Source organism: Lygodium microphyllum, chromosome 17 (genome assembly GCF_053477565.2).
Source record: "Lygodium microphyllum isolate KBCC chromosome 17, Lygodium_microphyllum_v1.1.10, whole genome shotgun sequence".
In the NCBI taxonomy this organism is placed as follows: domain Eukaryota; kingdom Viridiplantae; phylum Streptophyta; class Polypodiopsida; order Schizaeales; family Lygodiaceae; genus Lygodium; species Lygodium microphyllum.
Genome location: NC_141151.1, coordinates 58,426,136 through 58,453,794, shown reverse-complemented (window position 1 = coordinate 58,453,794; position 27,659 = coordinate 58,426,136). Strand labels below are relative to the sequence as shown.

Here is a 27,659-nt window from a genome sequence, read left to right as displayed (position 1 = left end):
TAGCATAAATAGCTTCAGCCCTGAAGTTTCTAGCAGCATATAACCTATGTGAACTGAGCAAATCAATGCTCAATCTAAGCTCAAATCCATAGGCAAACCATAGGCATACATTCCCGTATGTATAGGCACCAACCGGGCATTATCGGGCATCAAATGCCAAGATTTGTAAGCATAAAATTGATGTAGCAGGTGGCTGACCTATTTTGAACAGATTTAGGATTATTCAAAATAGTCAATGGCTGAGCTAAATCAGCTCCAAATGCGTCTCACATAAGAGGCATAATATCCACAAGTGATCCGGTATCAATAGACATCAATAGAAGCATCACATAAGCCATAGGCATACAAATACATGTTGTCTCAAACCTGAAATCTATTGCAAAATATTATGTCATCAGAATTTGGCAAATCCGACATCACCATCGCGTCTGGAGTGTGCCAAAACCCCAACTTAAACTCTTACCTTTCTTGAATCGGGTTCCGAATGCCTGAGATATGACAAAAAGAGTGATTTTTGGGCCAGATTTTGAAACAGACGCAAAAAAAAAAAGAGCTAGCTGGGGGGGTTTGCTGTCCCATGTGTCAACAATGGGGCCCAAAGGGGGCACAAATGGGGACCAAAGAAGGCCTACACCAAGCCTCAGCAAGCCTTGATAGGCTGGAAGCAAGATCGAGGTGAAGGAAGCTCCAAGAGGTGTGAGCTATGGCTGCCCACAACCTGTGAAAACCCTTTGAGCTGAAAACTGAGTGAAAATGAAGATCTCATACCTCGTGTGGAAGGCCAGGATGAGCTCTTGAAGACCCGCTCTGATACCAATTGAAGGGGATGCAATGGCAATGGAGAAGGAGAAGAGGAAGATGAGGGAGAGAAGAGCACACACAAAGTAGGCGCTTTCCAATTGAACTGACAACCTTATTGCACTATCATATTATATATGAATAAAGAATGGGCGGTCGCAATATACACAGGTAGGCCCAGAGGCCTTTTACCCCAACAGATGAATGCCTTGTTCGTGCTTGATTCCTAAATGGATTAATTAAGAAAATATATTTTGCACGGTGTCGAAGAGTTTTCGAAAGCAAAGTCGCGACCACAGAGGACCTTGACTAATTTCAGGATAGAAGATCAATCATACGAATAAGCAAGATGTGAGGCTTTGTGTGTGGTACTAGATCCACCAAGCTTTCAACTAGACCTCGTCTATGCAGCAATGATAAGACTAAAAGCAAGTTTTCAGCTGAGCATAGAATTCATCCTTCAATATAGGAACCCTTAATACAAATCTGGTTATCAGCTTCAGACAAAAGTATCAGCATTATCCTTTCAGAGGTGGCTCCCTTCCAAGAACAAGAGGGTTGGACACGGAATGATCAAGAACCATGTATTCATTTACATTCTCCATAAGCCGACAAACTGACTTGTGGCAATGTATGGCACATCTTTCTCTTCCATGTTAGTAATATCAGCATATGAACAACAACCATAATCATGTGCAGCAAGTACTATTGCATCACCTTCACAGACATACCATCAGCAGTTGCAATCTGATCTCTGAGTTAATGTAACTTGTCTTGGTCATATTGTTATACAGGCATATTGCTGCATTGTACGATTCATGACTTTTTTAGGCAAGATGACTACTTCTCCCTAGTAACAGAGTAAAGAATTCAATGCATGAAGCATCGTTGTCCACAAGTTTGCATTCTTTTCGATGTTTTTCAATTTAGCAACACTATCTCCTTTGCTAATATTAGTTTTCGTAACCTTTCAATAGGATCTCTCTCCTGTCAAACACCTGAGATCTTATCACTGGTTCTGTAAGTACTTCGCAGATGGAAGAAGATCATTCAGTCCTGCAAACTCCCAATCATAGACTGTTCTGAAAGCCATAAGGACGCAATAATTCTGTGACCTGTTGGCAGTTCAATTTCCCATAGCACATTTTCCCTTTAATCCTGTCTTGAAATCCCTTTCGAAATTGCCGATAGCATCCACACCTCCATAATTTCACAACTACATTTTTCCTCAGATCCTCGTCTTTTCCTGTCTCTCTGTTATCAGTTCGTGCATCACTGCATTAACGTTTTTCTTCATCATTATAACTCAACGGTCCTTATTCCTCCTCTCAATCGTTGTTAGGATGTCACATAACAGTCCTTCTTCTAAGAAAAACTTGTCCAAGCTCGTTTTGATGGGTGTCTTCAATTCCGTCTCTTCGTATGACTCGCACACGCTTAGAGCCAATCGATCTCACATGCATCACAAGCATAGGAATGCGCACGCGGTTGACGTTCATGGCGTCCTTCCTCTGATTGTTTTGTGTTACCTCTTGTGCTGACTCACCTTCATCTTCACAGCTTTTTCGTTCCGTCCTTTTGCTTCTTCTTTTGATTTTTCCTCCTAGTCCGCCGTTGTTCCCAGTCACAGCCTCCTTGTCATCATCATTTTCTTTGTCAGTGTGATGCAGTATTCGGTAATGTTCTCTGTTCTTTCCCTCGTCATCGACTACAGTGTTTTCTTCAATGTCTTCTAGTCATCCTCCTCGTCTCGTGGAGGTGAAAGAAACTTGGTGGCAGTGGCCAAGGGATTGGCAGGGCATAGCACTAGTGGGGAGGCCGTGGAGATGGCGGCTTAGCTCTATGTAGGTCTTTTTATTCCACCCCCCTCTTTCTGCATCGTTCAGGCCACCATCTTTATACCCTCAGAGTTTGACGATGTCCTCCAGTTCTCCTTCCACATGAAACAAAAGTCGTATTTCTGCTCTTTAGAGCTTCAGCATCTACCCTCTCTCTCTCTCTCTCTCTCTCTCTCTCTCTCTCTCTCTCTCTCTCTCTCTCTCTCTCTCTCTCTCTCTCTCTCTCTCTCTCTCTCTCTCTCTCTCTCTCTCTCTCTCTCTCTCTCTCTTTGTGGATCTCTGAGAATTGTCTATCTCTCTCACACCCTCTGTGGGTCTCTCCGAATTCTCTGTCTCTTTCACGCAAGTTTTTTTTCCCATGCTCCCTCCTTCGATCCTCCCCCCCAATGCTTTTCTGTTCTCTCCTGAATAACAGAATCTTCCTTGCCTTTCGAATTCGCTTTTTCCCCCCAAAATAGCATTTTTGCTTTTCTTACCATTTACTATTCACAATCCCCTTCCGCTTAATAAAGCGGCTGGTCCTGCACCGGCCTTGTCAAACTGCCCATGCAATTATAGTGTTTAATAGTTGGACAAATACCATACTCCTTGTCCATAGATCCAAATTACAATAGACCTTTATCTATAAGACCTGCACAACTACAGACAGCGAGAACACTAACAAAAGTGATACTATCTGGCTGAATACCTTCAATTCCATCAGTTGAAAAAGAGTCAGAGCATCTTCACAAAGCCCAGATTCAGCATTGTCAAGGATACCCAGAGATTAGAGCATTCCAAGAGACAACATTTGGTATTTTATCAAACAATTCTTCTGCTTTTGCGAATGCACCACACTTAGCATACATGCTCACCAATCCATTGCCTAGCACAATATCATGAGTTTCCATTAGCCCAGCCTCCGTCTCAGCATGTCAAACAAGTTCCAAAACAGTATGAACCTTTAGTACCCTTCACTTAATACCAAAAAGATCCACTTATTCCATATGTAAAAGTCTTATTTGCTGACTGTAATATAGTTAAAACCCATGTCCAATGGCTGACAACATCTAGACAGACACCCTCTAATTACATGTGATAATAAAAAGCAAGTGCCTTGATAAATGATCCATATTCAACATAACCTTTTTGGTGGATTCCACATCTCGAATGCGCAGCAGTACGACAACGGGTGGATCATCTCCAAGATCGCACCATGGATTACCCCGAGAGGGCACTACTCGATTCACGGGCCAAAGATCGAGTGGTGAAAAGGCTACCCATGGAAGTTGTGTCTCACTCCTAGGTTGCTTGGGGTCAAGTGGAGCTCTAAACACCCCTTGCCTAGTCTGGAATGGAGGTGAAGTCTGCTTCCAACGTCTAGAACGTTGGAAGATCCTATTCTAGATAATGGATGGAAATTATGGTGCCATGTGATTTGGACCGAGTACTTCTATTGGACAGAAGGGAATATATAATTTCTCCTGTATGGGCACGAGACAAAGATTAACTTAAAGATAAGTTAAGCAACTTGTTTGCCAAAAGGACTACTTGCTTTGCATTTGTGTCTGTGCCATAAAAGTAGGCAAACGAACCTCATTCCCTAAAAGGCCTAATTAAGGAAGCTAATTTTGAATGTCACACATAAATGTGATAGGACCTAATTAGAAAACTAAAGCTATCAAGGGAAGCGGGTGGCCAGAACTCTGGACAGGTCTGTCCTACGGCAGGGTAGTTCGAGGGAACTGGGAGGCTTCTCACAAGGTTTTATCGACGTCCGCCAAACATTAGGAATTGTTGGGTTGGAACCCCGATTCATGCTATTTTAGCAGACCGGAATGGGACTAGGCCCTACGGGTAGAGAGGTTGAACGGTGCATCCCTCTCATTTCCCATTCTCTTTGAACCAAGTGTGGCATGGATTTGTTTCGGCTTGGCTATCTCGGTGTAATGTAGGATGTCCAGGACCCGACACTAGAATGTTGTCAAGAGACCACTAGGAACTCGGATTTCAGGTCGATCCTAGTGGGTTCGGCCATGAACATTCCGTTGCGAGGTAGATTCGAGAAACCCTAGGCGACAAACTCCGTCATTCCATGGGAGTGCCGGGTGGCGTCGCTTAGAATCGTCTCTCGATGGACCGCTAAAAATGTGCCTAGACAGTCGATAGGCGGGCACGTTAGCACATCTAAGAAGCTTGCAACTAAGGAGCAAATTGAAGCATGAGGTAACAAGATAGAGGCCTAAACTTTTATGGTGATAGATCATTGGTAAAAATCTTTACAATAAAACTTGTATGAGATGTTGAATAACAAGCTAATAGCTTTCATATATTCCCACTTGATAAGGACAATAAAGTTCCAAATGGAACTTATAATGGTTCACGACACAGTCAAAATGCTTGAATTACTCAATGAAGATCATAAGGCTATATTGGATAACATGCCTTTTGAATTCTAAGTTAAGTTTGTGTTTTTAAAATCATGAGACAATACAAAATAGTCTGTTATGAAAGTTTTCATAATGAAAAGTATTATTTGACTTGTTTATCTTAATCAGGTTCCATTGTCCTATTTTACCAGTTCAAAGTGATGCATCACTACATTAAAATGGTGCACAACATTTAGTCGAGTACATCTTTTTAAAACTTACTCTCAACTCAAAAATCTAAAACTTTCTCTTGACTTTACAATATTCACTTTAACAAATTATGCTTCTACACTATGAAAACCTAAAATTTACTCTTGACTTTACAATATTCAATTTAACAAATTATGATGCTACACTACCTAAGATTTGTATTGTATCACTTCAAAATGGTTCTATACCACTAACACTACACCATTGAAAAAAATATTCAATTTAAAAAATTATGATGCTACACTATCTAAGATTTGTATTGTATCACTTCAAAATGGTTATATACCACTAATGCTGCACCATTGAAAAGTGGTTCCACACAAGCAAAAAGTGGTTCTACACCATCCAAGGTGGTCAAAAGTGATACAATTATACAAATTTCTAGTGGTGCAGTGCCACCTAGATTTAGTGTTGCAATGCTAAAAAGTAGTGCTTTATCACCTTGAAATGGTAAAAAATATTAGCTACTTTTAAAGTTCCAACACACCAATCAAAAGTGGTCCTAAACATTAAGAATTTAGAGAATATGGACAATGCAGAGACATGTAAAGAGTTTAGAAGTGTATATATTCACACAGAAGTATAGTATAAGCTATATCTAGAGATGAGTCTAGTACATTTAGTTCATTGTCTTGTAATAATATTAAAATAATATTGATGTCCTTGAAAAAAATACAAGTTCCCAAAATGATCCAATGAAGCTTTAAAATTGACACAACTTTAAAAAATAAATTGTGATACTTGCGCTTTGACATTACTTTGACTTTTGCCTCTTTTGCTTCACTTTGTCTTTCACAATTTTCCATCAACAAGTGGGACATAGGGGAAAACTGATAGTGATTGATCCTCCTGGCTTGAGATTACTACACATCGCAAGCTTACCCAATAAATCCTCCTAGCATATTGTACTTGATCACTCACAATATAGTTTAGTTGATCATGAATGATAAAGAGAATAGACTCATCCCTAAGTTGCTTTAGCTCCTTATAGTTTGGTTAATCATGAACAATGAAGAGAAGAGGCTCATCATTAGGTTGCATGAGCTTATTGTGTAGGTGTACCACCATAGCCCATAGGGAATTGTGAGACCATCAACCATCCCACAAAGACTGTATCATCCACTCTCCATGATGAGTTTCCAGATTATATATAGACCCATCTAAAACACCTAGCACATATTCTTTTGGAGGCACACAATGTCTACAACAATGGGACATGCCTAATGTGTAGGGGTCTTTTGTTAGAAATGAATATGTTAAGGTTCTGAATTCTAGCAATACAAGGTGAGTAAAGGCTTTACCTCTACTCAATGTATAGGTGCAAGAGGATCTAGTATCGCCCTAGGATCTTTAATGCATACAATGAAGATAGGCTTGTATGGCATGGATTAAAGTTAGATGCAATAAAACCACTTTGATTAGAGAAAGAAAAGATGAGCTTGGGTCTCTTAGGGTTTTGAATTAGTTGAAATAGGTGCATCTCTTTGGAAGGTTGGGAAGGTGATGAAATGCCTAAGTTTGTGGGTGTATGTAGGGTGTATTTTAGCTTGTCAAGTTCATTGATTTGAAGCTAGGTTCTTAGGATTGCTAGGGGTTAATGAGAACTTGCTTTTCCTAGGATGCTTGAGTGTGCTCAGCATTGCTAGCTGGTGTTCCTAAGTTTGGCCAGTAGGAGGAGCCACTACTTGTTGAGGATCTAGAACTTGATGGTGCATACATAGGAACTCAAGATAAGACCCTAGCATCATGAGTTTTGTATAGTGTAAAGAGGAGTTAGTATTCAAGATATAGAGGTGCATTACCCTCTTGATCTATCAACATAAGCTCTAAAGGAGTCACCTTGGCTCGCTTTTTTGAATTTGGAAAAATGGAATTGACATTTTCAAAATTATACATGAAAATGGTCTCAAAATATGTACATATGATGAACTTAGTCATATATAATTAATTGAGATAATTTGATGTGCACAAATGCATATGCTCCATTCAATCTAGCTACAACCTCTTGCATAAGTTACATCACTCTATCAATTATAACTCCAAACAAAAATGTTAAAGGTGATGACCTATAAAAATAACTAATTCAAATATGTTGAACAAAATTAAGCAAATATTACATTTGCAATGACTACGTCTTTCATCAAACCATAGTATTTCCACATTCAATTTTAAACATTAATGCTGGAATAATATTCCTATTTAGTGATTCACTTTCTTAAAAAGTCTTGGTTAACTAACCTTTCCTAGTTGTTTAGTCTCTTGTGAATCGATATGGGTTTAGTTTCATAGGCTTGACTTGTCAACAACATATGATAATTAACCAACGATTATATGTAAATGAGTGTAAATATATTTGAGGGAAAAGATTAATATGCTCGTGTAACATGAAGGTCCTTGGTGTCAAATTCCAAAGAACCGGTAGCTACCTGAATACACAGGTTTCCCAAATCAACGATTCAAATTCTTGGTTCATCAAGCAAGATATACAATCACAATGTTTATTGAATGCAGATGCACAAAAAAATCAATGCATCCTCCATGTGTGCCATGATAACCTTATAGGTTGTGTGTGGATCTCTAAGTGGTAATGCATCCTCCATGTGTGCCATGATAGTGTGAGATTATTGATGTGCTTTTTACAAATAATTGTTTATGGAATAGGGATGGCGGATCTCATATCTACATGAGAGCTCGAGCCTTGCATAAGAAAGTTAGTAATTTACTATAGTTTGAAGCCAAGCAATGGAACAATTGGAAATGTTGCGCGACTAGAGTAGTAAGGTAGGGAATGTGTGGAGCTCATGCAAATCACTAGAGCAGCTGGCGCGCCGCTAATTGTGGGTGATGGCCGAGGGGAGGTGCTGGGAGCTGGTATTATAGTTGGTTGTGATGTTGGAAGGGCCGAGTACTGGATGTTGTCGTGGAATAGCCCACCTCCCAACTCTGCCTTGGAATCACCCTCTCATGTCGTGGAACGAACTCCTGCATCACGCGCGCACACATCAATCATCATGGAATTATGTAAACACTTCTGATGCCACCCATTAATCTACAGCTATCGATGCAGTATCCAATCACGCGCGCACACATCAATCATCATGGAATTATGTAAACACTCCTGATGCCACCCATTAATCTACTATCGATGCAGTATCCAATCAAACGTGAAATATATTGCATGTCATCGCAACCTCCATCTTTCTTATGACTTCTCTGGCGTTCGAGCCGTGCACAAAAATGCCTTTAGCCGATGGTTTGATGAACCCTTCGTCAGCACACTTGTCGAAAAGCTCCAGCAATGGCTTGTAATAACCATCCACATTCAAAAGTCCTACCTGTTTTTAGCAAACGGCGCAGGTCGTATGAGTATACCGCATATCGGATGCTTGAAATGTTAAAAATGATTACAGGATGCGATATTAGATGCGATATTATATGCGATGTAGTGGATGAGACCGGGATATGCTATACTTACTGGCTTATCATGGATTCCAAGTTGAGCCCATGTTATCATCTCAAGAAGCTCCTCCAAGGTGCCATAACCACCTGCTCAAGTGATTATTTCTAGAATAAGGTCTAAGATTTATGCCAAAGTTTTAGAATTACTTTAACCTTTGCGATGGATTACTTAAGATTGCCCCCGATCGAAGGGCCGCTCATATATACGTAAAGTTCAATCAAATACGTTTTTTAAGTCATTTGCCGAACACTTTCGCTGTAGGCGATTCTAATTAAAGGCATCTCTATATCTAAAGGGATAAGCATTTAATTAAAAAATGTCCCATTTTATTAGTAGATAGGCACACATGCATGGGCCATCATTAATGTAGGCATTGACAAAAGGCGTCAGAAATGAGTGGTGTAAACAAGCATAAGATGTCAATGTGGAGTGAGTAAGAGATGTAGGAAAAAAATTAACCTGGAAGAGCGATGAAGGCATCCGCCTGACGAGCCATCTCTGCCTTGCGCTCATGCATGTTGGTCACCACCTTCACCTCACCAAAGGTTTGTCCCGATATCTGCATTTGATTTTATTCATCATTCTCACACGACACATGCTTATCAAAGTATAATTCCGCTACCCTGCAACTACGTCCTCTTTCGGTAATTGCTGATATTTGTGATGATGATGGAAGGCACCGAATCCCGATTGATTGCTACATATTGATTTTTTCCTTGTTTGTATGTTTAATAAATATATCATTCTACTGTGTCTCCTTGATCGATTAAGTTACGTACCTCGCGAGGCATCAGCGCCCTCGGAATCACCCTGGATGATCACAGAGAATGTGGTATTAATGCGGAGATTAAATAATCGGGCGGCATCAATATAGCATAAACAAATTAACTGGGATTAATGGAATTATAATGATTAGAAGACGGTTATTACCCCACCACGTTGCATCCGCCGTCGTGCACAGTCTTTGCGACCAGGCCCATCAGGCCCACGCTCCCGCCTCCGTAGATGAGGTTGATCTTCTTGGACACCTGATTTTTTTTAATCAAATTATGCATGCCTTTCAAAACATGGATTGATTCTACCTCTCTCTCTCTCTCTCTCTCTCTCTCTCTCTCTCTCTCTCTCTCGCGTCTCACGCACACTCGAGAACCTCTCTCTTGTGTAGCACTGCTAATTGACAGGGCATGCTTATGAGGTGACGGTTAATTGCCTTGCTTGTTCAAGCTTTTCACTGAACTGGATTGAGATTTAATTAAGTTAATTGCCTTCCTTTAAACTCATGCAGAGAATCGATGAAGGCGCTCTCTCTCTCTCTCGCGGCAATGCTCCGGCCGCTGGCGCCGCAGCACTCCTCCTTATATACAAAATGCATGTCTGTACAGAAATTAACCAGCTATATGCAGAAGTACGTGAGCACACCGATCATTTCACACGTGCGAGACGAACCCATGCATGCACGTATAACAAACGCATACAGATAGATACCCAGCTTTCATAGAATCATATTGTGAGAGATCCAACATCTACGGTTTTATACAACAAAGGCAGCCGTGAAACATTGATAAGTATACGGAATGAAGAAACTAATTTTACTAACTAGACTAATTTATAAGATACGAAAGACAGACACATACATTCTTGTTTTGCAAGATAAAGGAAATTTACCAGCTCCCTGCCCAGGTCGAGGGCCGCATCGCTGAAGACTCGTTTGTTGCCGCTGCTGCTCCCACAGAAGACGCAGATCCTTCGGAATTTGGACTTCCTTGCGTGATCCATGCTCACAAAACAGCTATATATTCTGCTAACCTTGGTACTAATTCGATTCTCTCGTAATTCGATTGCTGCTAATAATTTGATTAAGCGCGAGCAGAAACGGTTAAATCCCAAGCACAAGCTTGATGATGTGATTAAATATAAATTGCGTCCGCACATGCAGCTGCGGAGACGTCCACTGCCTTGGCCTATTTAAAGGATGCCATGCCCCAAAACCTTTGGCAAAAGCAAAAGGCGAGATAGCAGCGTATTAATCCGTAGCCTTTTCATGGGACCCTTTCCTCGAGTACAAAGTAGGTACCCTTCTCTTTTGTACCCCTCCGCCATAGCCATGACATGTTTCATGATCATCCCAATCAATCAATCACAAGAGCCTTTCCGCATCCAACTGTGAGAGAGAGACAGAGAGAGAGAAAGAGAGAGAGAGAGAGAGAGAATCTACCAAAGTTCACCTTAACCCCATCCAGGTGCGCCTTCCTATTCAACCCCCCTTCTACCTCCCCATTATAAGGATATTCTGCTTTTCTTTTTGTTACAACTTGACTGATTGATTGCTGCTGTGATTGATGGATGGAGAGAGTGACTGATCAATATAGTGTAGCCTCTACCGGATAAGATACACAAATCCAAGCTGCAGTGCATGAAACACAGCATATTGCAAACAAAAACACAAGCATCAAATCTTGCCAAGTCACAAACATAATATGGTCAAGAAAATTTGCCCCATCTAAGAAGCTTCCTTGTGCTGCTAATTTGAAAGATTCCTCAAGTGCGTTGATCTCCACATATTGTGCAAATATAGAGCATATGGAAAAATGATTAAACATGCAAACTTGGGGGTCTTCCTACTTTAAAAAGGGGGTCAAAAAGGAGGACTATTGCCAATGAGTGCAATGTATGATATACTTTTCATATTTGTACTTTGGCCCAACATGTGTCCACTATTGAGTACCCTTTACACTTACGACTTCACCAAATGGGATAGGTTGTAACCTGCTTCTCGTGTCATACTTGTGTTCACAAACACACAAAAAAGTACACCGATAAAAAACTATTTTGTAAAGAGATCATCTAAAAAATGTTTCCCTAAGTAGATAAGAATGCTTTGTAATGAATGTATAATCTATAGATGAAAGGTATAAGAGTAGCATAGAGCCTATTGCACAAAATGCTCCTATAATGCAAGGACTCCTAATCAATCCATACATCTTACATGGGGTGACACAAGCATGATGCATCCCCCAAGTGGTGATATTAAGAGGGTACAAACCGATTGTCTCAAATGGCTCCAAATGCACCAATGCCTAAGTAGTACCAACAACGAAGCTATGTTCTTGACCAACTATTTGCATGCACACATTCAAGACACCAATATTTATAGTTCATTGATATGGATCGATCTAGGCTCAATATCACAGCATGCTCCGGATTCCATCATTTTGATGTCCATGCCAAATCATATTAGGAGCTTATCATGGGTACCCTAAGGAGGCAACATGATGATTTTGTTGATGGTCATTATGTATTTGTTTACACTGAAGCCTTGTACATTTCTATCATAGTGGAGCTAGTCTCATTATTCAATCCAACAACTCAATACTGGTCTAGATTCTAAAATTTCGTTGTCCTCTCTTATAATTCAATGACCCTCTTTATATAAGATTTATGTACATATTAGCCAACTCAAGATGGATCACTAAGCTTAGATATGGTTGAGCTAGCCATTTATCCTCTTCTTTCCATCTCAACACTTTGTAAATGCCTTTATTAAGTCAATTGTCTTGTATCCACACTCGAAGATGTCACACATCTTTGGATGATTTTTCATCTCTAAAGAGTGTGTTGTGCTTTGTTTTGGAAATAAGGAACTAGGCTATCCTTTTGAAAAAACTTGATCCATGTTGACCATCATTTACTATCACATCTCACTAAAGTGTCATACCCACTAAAGTGTAGAGAACTCAAATGCAAAACTAGCAACTCTTTTGTAGCATATCCCGATGAGTCTTGAAGGAGTAAAGAACTCTCATTTATAAAATTAAGTATGACCACACCTCCTGAGTCCCATCCTCATCTGGGTGATTGGGGCATCTCACATGAATGATTGTAAAAAGAAAAGGGGAGCTACTCTGAGGCCTATGGGGCAACTGTTTAAGCTTGAGGCTTGGCAAGCCCTTCGATTTATATGAGTTGGTGAAACTGATGCCTAGTGTTCACAAAAAACATATGTAGTAGCAAATAAAAAAGTATTCAATTCAAAATTTTAGAGGGGATTTTGACTCAAATTACATCATGAACTTGCCATTTTTATAGCTAAATTTTTTTGTAAACTTCAAGAATGACACAAAACTTCTATTTTTTAAAACAAGCAAATGGAGATGTGAGGGATGCGGTGCGTAGGGTTTGAAGTTACGCACATGTATAAGGTAAAGAGGACCAGTTTAGTGACAACTATGGGGACCCCTCTTAATCTCTTTGAATCGATCAACTACACTAATTTCGCCTATGCCATGGCTTCTCAAGGTTAAAACCTGCTTTCCATTAAAATTTTGGATGAAGTTGATGAGTAGCTTACATGGTGATGGCATTTCGTTGCATTTCCATGTATCAAAAAATGCCCAAAGAATTGTGATAGTAGCGGTCCTTGCAAGGGAAAGGAATTAGCGCCATTTTAGTGACAGTTTGACAGGCTCCTTCCTCTAATCAGTGAATAACACATCATTGGTTTCGGGGGGAAAAACAAGTGACAATGTCCTTTCATTGGCGCTCTTGTGCAACAATAAATCGTCACTGAATCAGGGGTTGTCATTTTATCAGGTCCCCCTTAGCCTAGCTCTCAAGCGAGACCCAAAACGCTATGCCACGACCCCATTGGCTTAAATCTTGAGTTTTTTTTGTGGGTAGAGGTAGTAACAATAATGTGCAAGTGTGCCATAACAACAACGTGTTCGAGTGAAAAATGGGGTGTATTGCAAAAAGTTGATGTGGGTATATTGCGTGGATAGGCCCCCCAAAGTAGAAAATCTCCTCCATCAAACGTGAACAAATTTTATGTACGAAAACCAACCCCCCAAATCCCCGGAGGCCAAGATTCCTACGTGGACCACCCCCCTCACCGTGGCAGGCTGCAGCCTGCCCCCTTTTGCCACGTCACATCACTCGGATCCTTAGCCGCCGCCACGTGGGCCCCCAATCCGTACTGTATGTAGCGTGCACGTGCACAAGCCAAAAAAGCTGCCAAATGGCATCTTGTTATAGGTCCACAGAATCAAAGGCTCAGATCTTGGCGTGACGTGGACGCCGCTCCGTTGTCCACGTCGAGCGAGAACGAGGGGCTGGGCTAAGGCCTGTTGCTATGGACCAAAAGTCCTTTTTTATTTTGCACTTTTTCCGTATCCCAATACAAATATTCCTAGCCTTTTTCCGAAGGCCATCTTCTTCTTCTTAAGTCACGTTTCCAAAAGCACGTTTTATCCTCGAAGGGCTTTAATCCTAAAGTGATAATCAACTTTAATCCTAAAGCGATAATCAAAACCCCCTACAAGGATTGCTATGAACAAGAACACCAGTATGGATAACTTTTATATTCCATGTAGCACCAAATAAAAAAGGTACTACACAAACTGGGTATGCCAATGGCATCGCTTGCTGCGAATTTTTTCATTGTCCACAACATGCTCTTAGCTTCAAGTTTCCACCCCCTTTGCCCATGTAATTATGATCCCTTATGATCTCCACCTTTCTAGAACCTAGTGCATTCTTGCTTCGAGTCCCAGGATCTCCACTTTTCTAGAGGCTAGTGCGTTTGTCCACTCCTTCAAATAGATTTTAGTCAGCTTCAAAAAAGGTCAAACAAATCCTTATTTTTAGCATCCCACAGTCAAAAGTGCCATCAAGCACATTCAAAAGTTCCGAAAAAAACACTCATACTTACCACAGCATTCAAGCTCTTCGTTTTGTTCCATGAGGGAGCACAAGATATGATTACTGAACAACTCGATGTATGAACTCTCTTGATAATAGTGTAGTTGAAATCAAAGAGGAGTAAAGGTTAACCTTCAAAAATTCTATCACATGGCAGTCTCACCTTGTCCATCAATCTATTCCAAATCTTGACAAGCTTTTTACTACTTTTTAAAAAGAAACTTTACCCCCCCACATGATTTTCATCAATGGTATTTGCACGTCACAAACTTATCCACACCACACACATCATAAACAACCCCCTTTACAAAGTGTCATCATAGCCATTTCTTTTGTATGTTGCATGGTCGATTAGGCTATGCTCCTCTTAGATAATTATCTATGTTGAAACCCGTGAGAATCATAAGACCAAGGGGTTGAGCACATGTATCATGAAAAGAGGCTGAAGTATTGTTCTCGCTTCATACAACAAGTCCAACTATGTCAGACTACCTTATTGTATAGGTACAAAGTCGAATGGGGACATTGTTTATGGTTCCAATGCACCAAAAACATTCCTCGTATGTGATAATAACCACAAGCAAGCTTTGGCATTTGAACCTCAACATTGTTCACACAAACACTCAACTTGGAACTAGATTTGAGTACTTCTAATATCATAATCTTTTTTTCCGCATGCAGTTCTCAAAACATTTATTACAAAGTTTGAATACTTCAATGTTTACATTTTGAAAAGTCATAGACATGACCACCTTTCCCTTCTAGTGACACTTGGATATGTGATAACACATGTATAACTCATGAAAATCCTTGATTGCATAACACAAATTAAGAAAGCCACATTATTATCATGAAATAATGATGTATTAACTTAATGTTTAAGGTGACAACATCTAAATCTTGAAGAGAATAAGTTATCCTTTATACAATAGGCTATGTTTGATTCATCATAAACTTCACATAATTTTTAGTATAAAATTGTTCAAAGGAGAAACTCCATACACCATGTTTTCACATGAGAAAAAATGTAGTCTATGATTTTAGTTCATGAGATGCTTTAGAGATTCTAAAGGATTAAGGTTTCAATTATCCTTTCATGCTTTATACACTTGTGTTTTGGTCTAATGGATGTTTTTAGAGTGAGTCCCAACTAGAAAAGTACCAACAAGGCATACTCATGTTGGTTTGTTTTGTTGGTTAATGCAATGATGATTCTATTCTCATTATGCCTAGACCAAGGTTTCATGGATGATTTAATTATCTTCACATGTTTTCAAATTCCTAAATTTCATAGTGCCAATCATTACACATTCTAAACAAATACATAAAAAGTATCTCATATAAAATTTGCAATACGTATTAAGTTATAGCACATATTTTACTCGTTAAAAACTTGAAAAGTGTAATGGAAAATTTTCAAAAAAAATTATTGAGCTTTTATATGTGCGAAAACCTTTTTTAATAAATACATCCACTTTGTGAATATTGGCACTAGAATCATCATTAAAAAGTTTGCTTAATGCACCAATTTGTTCCCTTTTCAAACTACCCCATGGCCTTGGCAAGGGTGTTCACATGTGGATGCACGCACGCACGTGTGTGCGTGCATGTGTGTGCGTGTAAGTATGTGTGCGTGCATGCACACATGCACACACACACACACACACACACACACATGTGTGTGTGTGTGTGTGTGTGTGTGTGTGTGTGTGTGTGTGTGTGTGTGTGTGTGTGTGTGTGTGTGTGTGTGTGTGTGTGTGTGTGTGTGTGTGTGTGTGTGTGTGTGTGTGTGTGTGTGTGTGTGTGTGTGTGTGTGTGTGTGTGTGTGTGTGTGTGTGTGTGTGTGTGTGTGTGTGTGTGTGTGTGTGTGTGTGTGTGTGTGTGTGTGTGTGTGTGTGTGTGTGTGTGTGTGTGTGTGTGTGTGTGTGTGTGTGTGTGTGTGTGTGTGTGTGTGTGTGTGTGTGTGTGTGTGTGTGTGTGTGTGTGTGTGAGATCCACATAGGATAAAAGGCTGACAAATCAAGGCCCCAAATTTGTGACATTAACTTTCAATATGCATCCTCCCATGCAAAGAAATCATTTGGTTAGGATGATCTTAAGAGCATAGCAATGGGTTATTGAGCTAAAGGAGATTATATGTTTGTTGTTGGTTGGAAGACGTGGATTGGCCAGTTGTTACAAATTGGATGCATTATTGTTTTTCTCAATCCCCTTCCATGTCACACACACCTTTAATAAGAAAAGTGAGAGTCACAAGTAGGCTTATAGAGTGGGATCAATGTGTTTTGTGAGGGTTGGGTGATCATTTAACTTTCTTTCTACTATTTTGTCCAACATTCTAAAGCCAATTGTAGTTGTGAACTACTCACTCACCATGCTTTTCTATGAGAATAAATGGTGTGCCAATGTATTTGATTAAAATCACATGCTTACCCTAAATACTGATTCACAATAGATGTCTTCAAGGTAATTAAAAAAGATAACCCAACTGTCACATTAGCCCACAATCCTCCACTCTTTAGGCCCAACATGCAACATGTCATCCATCAAGAGAGTCACATTGGATAGGGCTACAACATTGTGGTGAGTGAGACAATCACATCAACTATGGTTGCACCTATGACAGTTCAACATTGATAGATCAAGGCCATCGTCATTCTACTACACAACTGACATTGCATCAAGATATTGAAACACCTCTATGTTGAATTACATATTGTAGCACCCTATGAGGGAAATACTAGATGAGAAAATATGATATTGGAGGTCTTTCCCTCTCTTGTTTTACCTGTCTATCAATAAAATGTTTATAATATGATGACAATTTGGTCTTTTTTATCATATTGTGAGCACACTATGAGGAGATGTAGTGGGGCAATTGTATTGTGTTCATACCTAATCAAGCATTTCGCTTTCTATAGATGCACATGAGCACGTGTGTGTGCATGTGTGTGTGTGCATACATGTGCATGTGCACCCGCATGCCTCCATGCACATGCATACATGCATGTGTGTGGGTGTATATGTGTGGTTGTGTGTTCCCCTCTCCATGATTACTCAAAGTATCCTGCATACACATTCGATGGTAGATATATATATATTGGCATAATGTTTTTAAAGGATGTTTAAAACAATCATTATCTAATAAACATTTAAACCTTGCCAAGTCAATTTACATGTATTGTAATGAACTTCTCTCTCTCTCTCTCTCTCTCTCTCTCTCTCTCTCTCTCTCTCTCTCTCTCTCTCTCTCTCTCTCTCTCTCTCTCTCTCTCTCTCTCTCTCTCTCTCTCTCTCTCTCTCTCTCTCTCTCTCTCTCTCTCTCTCTCTCTCTCTGTGCATGCGTGCGTGCGTGCGTGTGTGTGTGTGTGTGTCTGCGCGCGCGTGCGCATTCTCCACACTTTGTGCAACTCTATCGAGTAATATTATACTTGGTGGAGTCTACAGCTAGCAATGCTTCATGGTCTCCTTTTTGAATGAGATTCTACATGCTTGAAGAGGTCAAGAAATACTCAGAATGTGTCTATAAGGGAGTTTTTAGAGGATCCAAATGGGCATTGTGGATAATTGTAATATACCCATTGCTTAAATGTGGATCAAAGTAACATTTGGCAGTCATTCAGGGTCTATTCTAGTTATTGCCATCGTCCACACTCCATAGGAATGATCAACTAGAAGACCATGGGATCTACCTCACTACAAAGTGCTAGATTACAAATTTTATAGTCTTAGAGTGTGTAGCTAGCTATTATTATATGTAGCAATTGTTTACTAGAGATTGTATATTATAAGTTTTACAATTTTGGAGTTTGTTGTCAATTACTATTGTATGCAACAATTGTTTATTAAAGTATAGATTTTGATGTATCTACTATTGCAGTGTATTTGTGAATAGGCAATTTTGTAGACATTATGTTGGCTTTACTGCATTGATGCGAGTGAAATCAGTTTCTAATATATTTTGGGATAGTTAGATATTGTTATGCTATTATATCCATGAGGATTTATTGATACATCAATATAAGATATTGATTCTATATAGTGATTTTCAGAGCTTTTGGATAGTATTATCAGTACAAAAACTTGCTAATTTTTTGTATAGTTTTATTTTTCAAAATGCTAGTTACTTCCACTTGACAATTAGTTGCTATTTGTAAAAAAGGCTTCATCATCTATTTACGTATAGGAAACTCTGTGACATCAAGAAATTTTATGGTACCACAAGCTTTAGTTTAAGGTGGAAAGAGTAAATCTATGGTATCCTAATATAAAAGAAGAAGTTGAAGCCAATAAGAGGTACAGATACAAAACCTACATATATGTTTGAAAAGGATTGGAAGGATTTGGATACATTAGTTAAGTTCACTATTAGATTATCTAGTAAACTTAGTTTATTTTACTAGTTAATGAAACCCCTACACATGACTTATGGAAAAAAGTTGTGAAACAAATTATAAGAAGACAACTTTGAATAAAGTGTATCTAATGAAGTGACTATTTCAATTGCAAATGAAGAGGGGTATTGTTCTTGTCTCCCACGCAATGAGTTCAACATAATATTCAACAAAATAGCAAGTGTAGTCATGTAGTAAATTTAGATCCAAGGACATTGAATGCTTTCACTGTGGTAACATAGATCTTTTCAAGAAGGATTTTTATAAATAAAATGAGAAAAAAATTACAAGAGGAAGGATGAGAAAAAGGTGCCTATGCCTAACCCCTCGTATATTCATTACGCTGACAATACCTGCACACTTGTACCCTACAGGTGGTGGGTGCCCATCACTATCACTTCATTCTTTATTCTTTTAGTGACATTGGAATAAAGAAAGGCCAATCACACATTGTGACTATTGGAGTTCCCATATATAGTGCCTCTCTCTCTCTTGCTCTCTTGCTCCATCCACCATAACTCTTGCCTTGCTCTTACTTTTATGTGTGTGCTTCCACTTAGGCTCTATCTTTCAATTGGTATCATAGCTAACCATCCGAGGAGCTTCTTCATGCTTTGCTTCTACCTAAATTCAAAGCTTCAACTCAAGGTTTTATGGTAGCCATTGTTTCTTCCTCTCGAGGTATGCATTGAGACTTTCCTTCTTCCAACTTGTTTCAATTTGCTTCGTACTTATTGAGGAGCTTCCCACCAAGACTTAGTTGAGCCTTGTTGAGTGCTTATTGAGCTGAAAAGTAGCCATTTTAACCATTTTGACTGGATGTAGAGCATGCTATAGAAGAGTGAACAACTATGGCAACTTAATAGCATTGTGGTATGTTGATCAGAACTTTTGTATACACTATCGGATTTAGGCATTCTATAGCTAGAAACGAAGAATGCAACAAGAGTTATACATCTAGGCACTCATATAGTTGATTCTATGAAGCTTTTTATTCTTTGTTTCATAAAAAATAGAATAATTTTAGTTTGGACAACAAATAGTAAATTTCATAATGCATGTTTGATACTTTAGGAATGCTATTTTGGTACTTGGATGGTATGGTTATGCTTTTGGGATTGATTTGAGCTTAAAACAGCTTAGATTTTACTATCATTTTAGTGATGTAATAACAAGGCAACAAGTATTTATTAGTGAAAAGCTTATGTCTTATGCTCATTGATGTTTTATGGAATACTTAGTGGATGTACCACTACTTTAATTATTATGTATACTTTCCAATATGCTATGGCATGCTTTTAAGTTGAGGTTTGGGCTCTATTATTGATCTTAGCTATGGTTACATCCCTTGGTTACTTTAGTGGCTTATGCTTTATGTATCTTGGATACTTGGATGTCATGTACTTGATGTTTTGAGCTTGCATTGTTCTTTTGGCATTTGATTTTGTTCTAGTGGGAGTTACCTTTGCTACTTTGGATATTACATAGAGCTTTGGATTTATGCAGTTGAGCTTGAGCTTACATTCATCGAGACAATGGGACACTTCATGTACATGCTCTCTTGATATGTATTGGATGCAGTTATCCTATAATGGGTTGATTTAATAACTTACTTTGGACATGGCACTTATGTATGTTAGTGTGTTGCCAATGATATTTTTCTACTTATGGGTTACGTATTGAGCTTTTCTCAATGGGTTATGCATTTGGCAATTCTCTTCTCTGCTACTTCTAAGTGCTACATCCATTTTTACATTCAACATTAATATCCCTCCTCTTCTAAACACTTAGGGATGAAAAGTGGTGGGGTAAGGAAAGAGCGCATAGAATTTATAACAACACACAATAACAATATATGATAAATGCTTAATGAGAGAAGTGTGTATATAAAAATAAGAATGATATAAGCCTTTGGCCTCCACATCTTAAGGACTATGGGAATTGAGATGATGGTGAAGTTGATGACTTTTGAACAAACCCTTAGAATGTGTTGTAGCCAAGATGGATCCTAAACACAATAGGAGTAGTCCATTTATGGTTTGACCCTACAATTGTGATAGCTTTAACTGTTAGTTATTCCTAATCTTTCTTTCTTGGTTGCTCACACTTAGTTCTTGGCATATTGCTATAGCTTATCATAGGAGCTGTCATTTCAATTTTATGCATTCTATCTAAGGGCAGTCACTTGGATTTGATAGTTACTTGATCATAGTTAGTGGACAACTCATCCTTTTGGTAGTTTCTCTTACTCAATCTTTGTTGTCTTGTTGTAATTTATAGCAGCATGTTTGTTTTGGATTGTGCTTTTATCTTTGGCATTATATGGGTTGTGGATTGAATGACAATGTTATCTTTAACATTGAGAAGTTGGATGGCACAAATAACATCTATTGGAAGGCATAAATTTGGCAAATTCTAGTGCAAAAATTGTAGATTTGCCATTGAGACATGAGGATGTAAAGCTTGAACTCTTTGATATAGAGGATTGGACTAGATGAGTTATGTAAATCTAGAATCATTTTGTCACTCTCTAAGAACATCTACTATAATGTTGTCTTTGACAAGTAGACTACTTGGCAGTTATGGAATAAGATTTGCAATGTCTATGATAAGTAGAGCTCAGTCTCTCAAAAGTATTGGTTGAAGCAACTCATGGACCTTTGTATGAAGGAGAGGACTCCATGTTCACCCACTTGAATGAGGTTCATTCTATTTTCAACCATTTTCCTTCATAGGAAATTGAATTTAAGGACAACCTTCCTCCCTTGTTCTTGATGGTTACATTATTGCTGAGTCATGGGACACATTCTATACTGTTATATTTTCAAATATGCCTACTAATGGCCTGAAATTGCAAGATATAGAGGGTGTTCTCAGTCACATGGATAGTCTCGCAGTAAGTTTTGTGGTTGTAAGTCTATATTGACTTGTCACTATTGTGGGAAGTATGGTCATATTCAACCATAGTGCCATAAAATGCATGATGATAAGCGCAAAGAAAAAGGAATGAATAAAGTGCATGAAAAGAATGATAATCACATCATTGTCCCTAGTAAGTCGTGTGTCAAAATTGAAGAGATTCATGTCATGTAGACTTCTCCTAATGATGATTATGTACTTGTAGATTCTTCTCTTGATGTTTTATAGTTGACGATGCCTCACCTACCTATGCTTAATGTTGGATGCTTGATTTAGGGGCTTCATTTCATGTCACCCCTCATGGAGAGTGGTTCCACTTCTATTGTAGCATTACAAGATTTGTCAAATTAGGTAATGACCTTGCATTAGATATTGTTAGTATTGAAGATGTCTAGCTATAGTTTCCTTCAGGTAGTATGCTTACTTTGCATGATGTATACCACATTCTAGCTTTGACTAAAAGCTAACTTTTAGCTAGACAATTGGATGATGCAAGTTATGATATCTCTTATGGTGATTCCTTATGGAAGCTTACCCATGGGAATCTTGTCCTAGAATGAGGTGCCAAGTTTGGCACTCTTTATTCCTTACTTGTATCTAGGTTTATCGACCATGTTTAGATAGTGGCTGCAATACCACATGTATCATTATAGCATGGTCGCCTTGGGTACATATCATTAAAGATAATGAAAATGCTTACCCATTTGCAATATCTTTCTCTCCTTAACTATACGTATTTTAGTTCTCGTAATCATTGTCTTTATGGCAGGCAGACTCATATTTCGCATAAAAAGTCTGACATTACACATATGGATGAGTCTCTGGCTTTTGTTCATTTTGATGTTTATGGACCTATGCCTTGCAAGTCATTAGGTGGTGTGAAGTATTTCATTACTTCCATTGATGATTACTCGCATAACAAATAAGCATACCCCATAAAGCAAAAAACAAAAATCTTAGTTACCTTTCAATGCTAGCTTACTTTTGTTGAGAACCAATTTAGATATAGGTTGAAATATCTACGATTTGACAATGGGGGAAAGTATGTATCTAAAGCCTTTTAGTAGTTTTATTGTGAGAGGGGCATTAAGCATCAGTTGATTGCCCTGTACTCTCCACCCCAAAATGGTATGGCTGAGTGCATGAATAGGATGATTTAGGAGTGAGCTCATAGTATGCTTAGCCATGCAGGATTAACACAGTAATTTTGGACTGAGGCTGTTACCATAGTTGCACATTTCATTAATCGATGCCCATGCATTGCTCTTCACTATCAAGTTATAGAGGAGATATTGTCTGGAAACATTAGGGGAGTTTTGAGGTCTCAAAAATGCCTTTTAGGATATAGAGAGAGAGTGCTCTATACCAATAGGAGTAGAGCCTCCGTAACATAAGTTCTATTTTTAAAAATACAAAAAAATTATAAAAAATTATATACATAATAATATTACGATGTTGTATTATCAATATCTATTTTTAGCCTCTTATATTCATGATGATGACATTCTTTGCACTAATGATATACAATTCCAACTACTTTTATTTAATGATTGTTAATCTAAATTTAAATTAATAAATATCAACTTGGCACTTTTTTTTCTCCTTCCTTTTATCCCTCTCATGTTTTTCCCTCCTTTGTGGTGGCTTAGTCCTCTCTCTCTCTCTCTCTCTCTCTCTCTCTCTCTCTCTCTCTCTCTCTCTCTCTCTCTCTCTCTTTGCCATGGATAGAGAAATTCAACCTTCAATAAGGCATCCAAGCTCCCAAATCACATCCATATCAGTGTTTAACTCATTCCAAAAAGATGAAAGATGAATTCTACAATCATTAGCAAAGGCAACTGGATCACCATGGAACAGGCAAAACATGGGAAAAGGCGAAGATATGAGAGCTCATTCATCTCTTCTTGGAAGGGTAGAATTCAAGATTTCAACCTTGGAGTAAATAAAAATCGCATAAAAGAGGTTCTGGTGCAACATGTGTTTATGCATAGAGAGCTATATTTGAAACCTGGAAGTTCAAATCTTCCAATGCATAAACCAAATTTTAAGGATTTGATTCTTAAAGTCTTTCTTTTCTTGAACTTGGTTTAAGGTTTTCCATTATAACATTTGTTCATTTGTCTTGTAGATGTTTATCCCTCTAATCTTGAGGAATGGCAACCAGTCGAGTCTATTGTTGATTGGAGAAGAGATGTACAAAGGTAGAAAGAAGACAGAGCTTGCAGAGAATGGAATATTCTTCAATGGACATTCTTATATTGTCCCCATGTAACGTAGCCTATGGGGATCACGTCACTTCTTTTTTTGATACATATTTGATCAAAGATAATTAATGTCATGAAGTTTTACAAGTCTCAGAATAGAATAGTTGTCATTCTGCAAATCTCACATCTTATTCTCAATGAGTTCAACCCTTGAAAGAAGATCTATCTGAATATTCACATCAATAATATTTAAATCTTATCCATGTTGAGAAACACTAATCTAGAGCTAAGCTAGCTATGGCGGACGGATATTATACACATAAAACATGATTGAGATAAAGGATTGTAACTCAAGTGAATTAGGTTCCAAGATAGATTAACTTGGACTCATAAACACAATCTTGAGTATCACAAAATGATGGTAGCTTGCATTGAAAATAGAGCCAAGTACATGCTTATATAGCTTTTGGATGATTCCACTCTTCCTCACTGTGCTTATGGAATTTAGTACATCTCTGCCTAGAGCATACATCATTGTCTATCTTTCATACAAAGCCACTTATGGGCAAGTCTCTCTTCAGCCTCCATGGGCATACATTCATTTGATTTCTCAACACCCTCCCTCAAATGATGAGTCTCTACCCTTGCTAGCTTTTGCCCCCCTTGCATGTGAACATGGACCAGGAGACTAACTCTTTGGCATCCTAACCAAGTTAAGGCTTGAAACTTTACATCTTGGTAAGAGTTTTTCTAGATCCACTACGGGAGATATAAAATCCATTGAGGAAAATAAAGATCCAGTAATGGGAAGTTATTTTTGTTGTCCTTGGTATTCTTTGTCTTCATGTTTTTGTTCTTCATTCTCTTTGTGGATGCTTTTTCTTGTGCTCCAGTCTTCATGATGTAATCCCTTTGTTCAGTGAGTTTAATATGGGTACATTTCCTTGGCATACCATACATAAGTTGAGCATGGATCTTGGGATACCTAGGATTTTTTGGCCTTGGACTCATCACCGTGTTTTGGGCATGCAAGGTGAATCCATTTTTCTTTAGATGGCTCTTGGGCTTGCTCAAATCCATGGCTTGGTAGTACATCTTGAGTATAGTGCAAATAAGTCATCTCCCTTTTAAAGTCACGGGAAGGTCTTAACATTGAGCAAATGCTCAAGGCAGTGTCTAGTCCCTTACACATTAATTTAGCTCAAGAAGAAAGGTAAAGATGATGAACCTCTCAAGGTGCAAAAGTGAAATAAAACAAGTTTGAAAATATGAGTGTGAAAGGGCTTTGTGACGAGCTGGTGCAAAGGGTATAGGTGTAAATGGGGTTGAATCTGAAGATGCAATGCAAATGGCCTTTATGATCAAGGCTTTGAGTTCAGCTTAGGATAAATCATAAGAATAATAATCCTCTGACTTGGAAGCAGGCCTGTCATGCGGACTATGGTTGCCCACAGGTTGCAGCGCAAGTTACAACATGCTCTAGAAGATGACTCGCACGGGAGAAGCCACATAGAGAAATAAAGACCTTCTCCGCAATAGCAATTCTGTACACTATTCTGCGACATTTCGTTATGCAATTGAGCTCGACTTTGTCTTCACATTGCCAGACCCTTTTGATGTAGTGTTAGCATCAAGAAGAATACCAAAGAGACGAAGAAGCTCCGGATCATCAAAGACATTGCGTGTACCACCAGGTCAAGCCTGGATGTGGTAGCCATAGATATACTCAGGCACGTAGTCTGTGACCACGTCATACACAAAGATGTAGCCCTGCCATTGCCATACACAGCGACTGGCCTCGACCTCATCGTGGTAGCTAACACAAACGTGGTGATCAAGGACAATGATAGACCTACGAGAGTTGGGCTGGAGGGTGGCCTCCCAGTCACCCAAGGTGATGATTTGAACAATGCAGCGATGGAGGGTGGACTTGGCACGGGGAAACTCGCTCTTACTGTGCAAGGGTTCGGCAAAGTGAGGCTTGGTGGTCTCGATGCCATTGATGGAGGCGAGGGGCTTGACAGGGTCCTTCATGGCTAATACTCTTCTTCCTCTTACCTCTTTCTCCTAAGAGCAGCAAGCTGCAAAACCCTAGCAATAGAGCTCTAGACTCTCTCTCCCTCTCCTACACCACCAAGCTGATTCTACTCCTTCTAAGCTAAACCACTATCATTACTGTGACGACCAAAAAATGAGGCAATAGAAGTAGAAGAGAGAATGGGTGTGGCTAGACACAGCTCACCATGGCTCTGACACCATGTTGAGAAACACGGATCTAGAGCTATGCTAGCTATGGTGGACGAAGGTTATACACATAAAACATGACTGAGATAAATGATTGTAACTCAAGGATAGATTAACTTGGACTCATAAACACAATCTTGAGTGTCACAAAATGATGATACCTTACATTGAAAATCGAGCCAAGTACATGCTTATATAGCTTTTGGATGGTTTCAATCTTCCTCACTATGCTTGTGGGATTTAGGACATCTCTTCCTAGAGCATACATCATTGTCTATCTCTCATACAAAGCCACTTATGGGCAAGTCTCTCTCCAGTCTCTATGGGCATACATTCATTTGATTTCTCAATACCTAATTCTTATCAACATTAGTGGAAAAAGAATTATCCTTCTATGTGATCAAGCTCCATTGGTCCATGATTCTATTTAAAGAAGCTTGCATTCCAAGCGATGTATGAAATGCGAAGTAACTCTTGTCCATGGAAAGAGCCATGACTAATCGTGTTTCATACGTCGGGCTTTTTTTGGAATCATTTGGCAAGATTTGCCAAGTGATTCACAACTAGCTCATATTTGTCAAAAAACTTACATTTTCGAGGGTTTTACAAGTCTCAGCACAATAGAACAATTGTCATTCTGCAAATCTCTCATCTTATTCTCAATGAGTTCAACCGAAGATCTATCTGAATGTTCACATCAATAATATTTAAATCTTATCCACCTAATTCTTATCAACATTAGTTGAAAAAAATTTATCCTTCTATGTGATCAAGCTATGTTGATCCATGATTCTATTTGAAGAAACTTACATTCCAAGTGACGTACTCTTGTCCATGGGAAGTGTTAACCCTCAAACGAACGAAGGTGGAAAATCTGGAAAAGCTAAAGCAAAAGACAAAGACAAAGGCCAAGGCAAAGAGAAATGGAAGACAAAGACACGCAAGGAGAAGAGTCCTAAATAAGGGAGAAATGCGCATAAGGAAAAGCGCAAGTCAAAACTTTTGTAAAAGAGCGCAAGCGCATCATGGTTTAATTCAAGGAGCGCCGGGCTCTCACCCGTGCAATTTGTAAATATAGACGGGCGATGGAAAGGAATCTAGAAAGATAGAGGGACAATGGGAAAAAGGGCCTAAGCTACGGCCGGCCATGTAAAAAAGGGGAAAAGGGGATGACCGCCCAAAAGGGATTTAGGGTTTTGTATATAAAGTTGAAAAGTGAATGAGAAGCTCATTCTTGTGTGTGGCCAAAAGTGACTCTCCTCTTCTTCTTCTTCTCCTTCTTCTTGCTTGCTTGAGCTTGTGCTTGAGAGAGGGAGTGTGAGAGTGTGAGGGAGTGAGTGTGTGAGGGCGAGGGACCGAGGAGGAGAAGCTCTCCATCTTCTCCTCTCCACTTCTCTTCTCTTATTTTCTCTTCTCTTACTCGCAGACATGGAGCTTGGAGTGTGGAGCTTGAGGATGGAGCTAGCTTGAAGCTTGCACTTGGATCG

General features: G+C 39.1%; 1 protein-coding gene across 1 annotated transcript; it reads right to left on the bottom strand.

Moving 5' to 3' along the window:
* Positions 1-7,624: 7,624 nt before the first annotated feature.
* Positions 7,625-10,656, bottom strand: LOC148021925 (cytokinin riboside 5'-monophosphate phosphoribohydrolase LOG1-like). The gene is made up of 7 exons (XM_087697462.1): positions 10,380-10,656; positions 9,645-9,742; positions 9,494-9,524; positions 9,174-9,273; positions 8,730-8,800; positions 8,446-8,589; positions 7,625-8,236 (listed from the first exon to the last, which is right to left on the bottom strand). Exons 1-7 carry the CDS (start codon positions 10,644-10,646, stop codon positions 8,129-8,131), a joined length of 819 nt encoding a protein of 272 aa, XP_087553588.1. The 5' UTR covers positions 10,647-10,656; the 3' UTR covers positions 7,625-8,128.
* Between the last annotated feature and the right edge of the window lie 17,003 nt (positions 10,657-27,659).

Excerpts from the sequence above, each read along its gene's own strand:
- LOC148021925 (XM_087697462.1), bottom strand. The coding sequence starts at position 10,646 with ATGTGCGGACGCAATTTATATTTAATCACATCATCAAGCTTGTGCTTG. Across the intron at positions 9,743-10,379 it reads TCGACCTGGGCAGGGAGCTG|GTGTCCAAGAAGATCAACCT; the intron begins GTAAATTTCCTT and ends AAAAAAAATCAG. Across the intron at positions 8,801-9,173 it reads TGCCTTCATCGCTCTTCCAG|GTGGTTATGGCACCTTGGAG; the intron begins GTTAATTTTTTT and ends TCACTTGAGCAG.